Raw genomic sequence first — 5,788 nt, 5'->3', positions numbered from 1 at the left:
CTATAGTGAAATCATCTACCGTCAATCGGCGCCATGATGTTGCATCAGGAAACAGGGCCCGAGAATTCCCAGGATTCCCCGTTATTTGCTCAAAGCTTACGAGATCTCGATTGAACTTCAAAGGAAAAGCCTTGTGTTGAACAGAAAGGTGCAGGGTTTCGGGGCGTGTGTGGCATTGTCGTGTACACGAAGATAGGTGTCTCAATATCCGCTAAAACAGTGTACCTTAAGACGTTTCGGACACCCTAACAAGTTGTTTAATTATCATCCGGAAATGCTTTAACTGTCCTATGTCATGTCATTCGGTTTTGTACTTTAACCTCGTTGGGAGATATAATTATTTCTATATTTAAACAGAGAAAAAAGCGCATTATGTATGCAATATTAATGCAAGAGAAAATAATTACAATGTGTTGAGTCAGAAAAAAGAATAAGGCGTATTCCTGTCACATTATTTCCTTAATTTGAAGATATATATCAAATTCATTAGCATGTTAAACATATAACCCCTGTGTTCCCTCTTTCGTCGTGGCGAAATCTACTTAGTGACTCGTAACTGGTAGTCCCCTCGTAAATCATTCTTAATACTTGCGCAATTTGCATTTTCGAAGATTTTTCCATCAATTAAAAATGTAAATACATGTACATGTAAAACTACTCCCATATAGCTTTAATAAGCATGTCTGCTCAATACCACAATTCAAAGAAGAAAATACAATATTTGGTTTGTATCAATTTATGATTTATACCTTTTTGTTTGGTAAACATATGCAGAATGGAAATGTCGACATAAACAATACTGCTTGAAACTTAATGCCCATTGCGTACTCAGTATGACAATGTTTTATCAAGTCATGATATAACTCCGATTATACAGTAGTCCGTATATAGCTAATATCAGTTTGCGTATCACATCGAATTTGTATCATGTCACAATATTGTATGTACAGAATATCTTTTTAAATTTAATCTTAATGACTGTGGAAGCTGAATTAGTTTCTATTTCATACTGATATATATATTGCACTTTTACGTGATAACAAGTTATATAATTGAAATTGAATAATCAATCAAAACTGACCTATTTACAAATATAACACAACAACATTATTATAATGTAAACACAACAAGCTTCTGTAAAAGCTAATACTTTGGAAGTCTTGGTTTTCTCCGCCGCAGTCTTTGAAAACTGGCGCCCTTTTTGCTGCCGATGTTGTCGGTTTCCGGACAGGAAATAATCTTAACTGTCGTAGTAAATGTCGGGTAAGATCGGCACATCTTCCATTAGAGAAATTCAATTAATCAACATCATGTAGTTGAAATGGCGTTTAGGTGCCTCTGTAAACTGCTTACTGAATGTTTGTAATGTAAGAATCTTCAGCTGCTTCCTCATCGTCATAATCTTCCACCACAGGCGGAAGTGGTCGAATGGATTGTGTCTTAGCAACAGCAATGGCGTCGTACAGAGTCAAAAATAGGTTGCCTTTTGGTATTTTATCGAATATACCAGCTTGCATCATTGTCTTTATCATATCAACGGAGCATCCCGCTAAGAATACCTTAATTTTCACATGATCGTACTCCGAGTAAATATGCCCAAGTACATTTGCGCCCGAAGCATCAAGGTAATTGATATTGGAACAGTCAATGATAATATGGTGAGTTTTGCGCATGATACGAATTTTTTCCGGTGTAACGAGTTCATCTCCGGTTTCGGGATCTTCTTCGTAACCTATTTGACTGAGGCTGGAAGCGGTTGACATTTGTCTTGGCATGCCCTGATAAGATCCGTTGCCAGGGTAATTAGAGGAACGAGAGATATTTTCGTCGGAGATTGAGAATACAGGGTTATCGCTTTTGTTGAGATTGGTTGTGGAAGAATTTTTGCCATTTGAGTTTATACTGACTTGAGAAACTTTGCGTTCGCTAGTAACTGTAACACCAGTCATGTCAGTCGATACCTTCTTTTCTTTGTTACCTCCTTTGCGCTCTTGCTTTTTTAAGAATTTCAGAAGTTTTCGTGGATTGACTGTGCATCTATACAAAGTGTTGCGGAAAATTTCGGCGTTAGCGAAGAATAGGTTGGATTGGAATCGGAACACCTTGACTCCAGTATCCTCAACAGACTCCGTGTACCTCTTGTACTCTACGATAGCCCCGTCCTTGGTAATTCGGCCGAGTCTGAATCCACGGGCAAACTGGGTCTGGAAGACAACGGTAATCAGAGACACGATGACGCCAATACCAAGTCCAAAGTCGATATCCAGGAAAACCACGCTCACGATAGTGGAAAACCAAATAACAAAGTCAATTTTGTTGATTCTCCAGAATTTTCTACAATCTCCTATTTGGATGAAGAGTCCTTTCAGAGCAGCAACGATGATAGATGCGAGTGCGGCCTTGGGCAGAGGCTCAAACAGAATGCTCATGGCCATTATCACAAGAATCATGAGCAACGCTGCGAAGATTCCATTAATAGTTGATTTAGCATTCATATTGGAGGCGACCATTGACCTTGGTGGAGCGACAGCGGAAGGGAAGCATTTGAGGAAAGCACTGACAAAGTTGCACATTCCATAAGCAATTAATTCCTGACTGTCGTCTACCTCGTAGTTGTGTTTTTTGGCGCAGACCTTTGCCATAGCGATTGTGTTGGCGAAGATAAGAATAGCGATTACAAAACAGTCCACAAAGTAATCTTGTACTCCAGTTGTATCGGGCAAAACAGGTGGAGGTATAGTAGAAGGAATATTTCCAACGATTGCGAGACCAAATTCCTCATTCAGTTTGCCAAGGTACGAAACAAGGGTAGCGATGATGACAACCAACAACTCAACTGGAATGGGTATGAATAACTTGTCCTTAAACCTTTCATTGATGCATTCCTTTATTAGGAATATAAACGCAATGCAGATGATGGTTGTAATGATTGCAGCAACGTTAACCTCGGTAATGTTCTCGAAGATGGCTGTGTACGTTTTCACAATCTTAAAGGCACCTCCGTACCGGGGAATGGAAATTCCTAAGAGAGGTGGTATCTGGCTAGTTGCAATGTGGACAGCAGCACCGGACGTGAATGCAGCAAAAAACGACTCGGAAAGGTAAGCGGTGATGAATCCGAGTCTCATGAAACCCATAGCCAGAAGAATAACTCCGACAAAGAGAGCTATTGTCATGGACACATGTTCCTTGTAATCCATGAATTCAGGGATCGATTCCCATTCGGGAAGGGAAGCATTTAGGGATCCATTAACATAACTTAGCCGTAAATCCACATTCGCAGCCTTGAATACGTCTGCTTGCTTGTCTACAACACTTGCAGTCACGATGCAAATGACAGCACTTGTTCCCATGGAAACGTGCGGAGAAGTTCCGAAGATAACATACAGAATAATCGGCCAGACAGATGTATAAAGTCCATTCTCTACCTTCACAGAGGTAAGTAGTCCAAACGCCAAAGCTTGTGGAATGTGCAGAATCCCGATGGTAATTCCAGATAAAATGTCTACAACGGCATTTTCCTTCAAATTGTAGTAACGAACGGTTTTGATGATCGGGAGAAAATCGGATAAAACCTTGAATACTTTCTTCGGAGTACATGAAACTTTCTCTTTTGCACGCTGAAATAAGGGTGGTTTGTCCGTATTTTGTTCCTTTAAGTAGATTTCATCAAATGCTACCTGGGTATACGGTTGCTTGATGAAGATGGTGCTATCCACAGGCGTAGGCCCAGATGGACAGGACCTCCTTCGCCCCTTCTCTCCTGCATTGTCCTCCATAGGCATGCCGTCTACACTCGAAGATGATCGTAACATACTGGTCAGTCTTCTTTTGTACTACGACAGGTCTACAAGGAAAAAATGACGTAGTAACGGTTTTATATGCATATGAATAATGGACCATAAAGTCATCAAAAAGTGACAGGCCTGCGTACGACAGGTTTTGCTCAAGTTTACATAATTCAGGTGCAAACCCTGTCTTTGTTAGAGTGATGTTAACATTCTTGTACTTTCGCTGAGGTAATATTTTATGAGGAATGAATGAGAGAGAGAGAGAGAGAGAATGCGATGGCAGAATTGTGAAACATATTGCGGAATCAAAGAGTGTATAAAACTTTTTTTTTAAAGCAAAGACGCTAATTGTTGTGGCTGATGAGATATAAATAAATATTTGATTAATTATTGTTTATACGTTGATGTTCTAAAAATAATTTTCCTTATTCGATAAGTAATGTAATTGTAAAAATATCGAAGTTTTCTTTGGGCGCCACCAGATAAACTGAAAAACTGTTGAGTGTGGCGGAAAACATCAATCAATCAATCCATTAAAGCTAATAAAAACGAACATATAATTTATTTTAAAATATGAAAATTTTCCAAAAGAATTCCCCAAACTTCTTTATTATTGTCTTAGAAATCTACATTCAGCATCCTTAGTCAAAGACTTGAAACACAGTATAAAAACAGCAGATACTCATGTACACGTATTTATAGATACATGTATATATCATGTAACTGTTAGGTATTAATACTAACAAGATGTTTCAATCCTGTTGATAACCTTATTTCGTAATTTTTTCTCAATATCAAAATCCTTTATAACTTACCTAATGAAGGAAAAATATAATACGCCAGAGAGTAAGGTCTGTTAAGTTAACTGCAGAGAACGTACAATGTCAGTTTTCGCACTTTTATATCAGCTCCGACGGTGAATGATAATTTGTGGTAATTAGGAATAAATTAAACAGGGGGAAACTTTTATGTGGATATGAGGATATTCTTGCGAGTTTTATTTTTTTTCGTTTCTGTTTAAGCCCCGCCCACCTTCTTAGCTTGTACGACCACATATTTTGGAAAACTTTAAATACAGACCACTCCCATCTGTCATTATCTGGGTTATTCTACAAAAATAGCTCGTCGACACTCTGTGATTTTTAAAGTGACGTGAGGTACTGGAGCTGATTTATTGCGCTCTCTGTATCTCATCTTTTACAATCTTATAAACGACTCGCTTACACTCATTCAATATTTCATTCAATGTATATGAAATAAATTCAGTTAATAAATACACATTGCACATCACCAAAATATTGAATAAAAATTAGATTTACGCATTTTACTTCATATATTCTTTTAAACGTAACATTTCTAATTTTATGGTATGCGGAGAAAATGGGAGATTTCCAAAGTCTAATTAGACAATGATAATGAATTATATAGAATCATATCTATTTGTGTATCTATATGATTAGGGCAGTTATGTATATTTTAGTGTTAATTAAATTCCCTTTGCTTTATGAAATATTTCAAATGCAGTTTGTGAAGTGTATGATTCTCTTATTTAAGTCAAAATGACTGTATCCCATTTCCGTTCTCCATGACTGTGTAGCGTGTGATTTGTACGAGCGGTCTCGCACGCTGGTTACACACTGCTAGATCTGGTTTCGCTGGTCATGAGTTCAACCCCTGGTAGCGATGAAAGTGGATCCATTCATAGTGAATTTCTCTTTACATTATATTCAATATTTCTTCACTTAGGGCAGTAAAGTTTATTAAAAAAATTAATTGCATTCTTGTGCTTTATGAAGGATGAATTCCTGCAGTCGGTGTTAGTAGCATTAATGCAGCAATAGTAAAGGCAATGGTTTAATTTTTCAGCAGGATTATGCGTGCGCACACATGACCACTTCCTTCAAATGAACGATATCAATGTTCTTGATTGGCCCGCTACATTCACGGACCCGTTCGTGGGACGAACTAGGTAGACGTGTGACCAGTCGTCAGCCCCA

General features: G+C 38.1%; 1 protein-coding gene across 1 annotated transcript; it reads right to left on the bottom strand.

Moving 5' to 3' along the window:
* Positions 1 to 720: 720 nt before the first annotated feature.
* Positions 721 to 4,732, bottom strand: LOC125646986 (sulfate transporter-like). Its single transcript, XM_048873669.2, has 2 exons — positions 4,607 to 4,732; positions 721 to 3,847 (listed from the first exon to the last, which is right to left on the bottom strand). Exon 2 carries the CDS (start codon positions 3,813 to 3,815, stop codon positions 1,350 to 1,352), a length of 2,466 nt encoding a protein of 821 aa, XP_048729626.2. The 5' UTR covers positions 3,816 to 3,847; positions 4,607 to 4,732; the 3' UTR covers positions 721 to 1,349.
* Between the last annotated feature and the right edge of the window lie 1,056 nt (positions 4,733 to 5,788).

Source organism: Ostrea edulis, chromosome 6 (genome assembly GCF_947568905.1).
Source record: "Ostrea edulis chromosome 6, xbOstEdul1.1, whole genome shotgun sequence".
Classification (NCBI taxonomy): Eukaryota; Metazoa; Mollusca; class Bivalvia; order Ostreida; family Ostreidae; genus Ostrea; species Ostrea edulis.
This window is presented reverse-complemented; position numbering and strand designations above follow the sequence as displayed.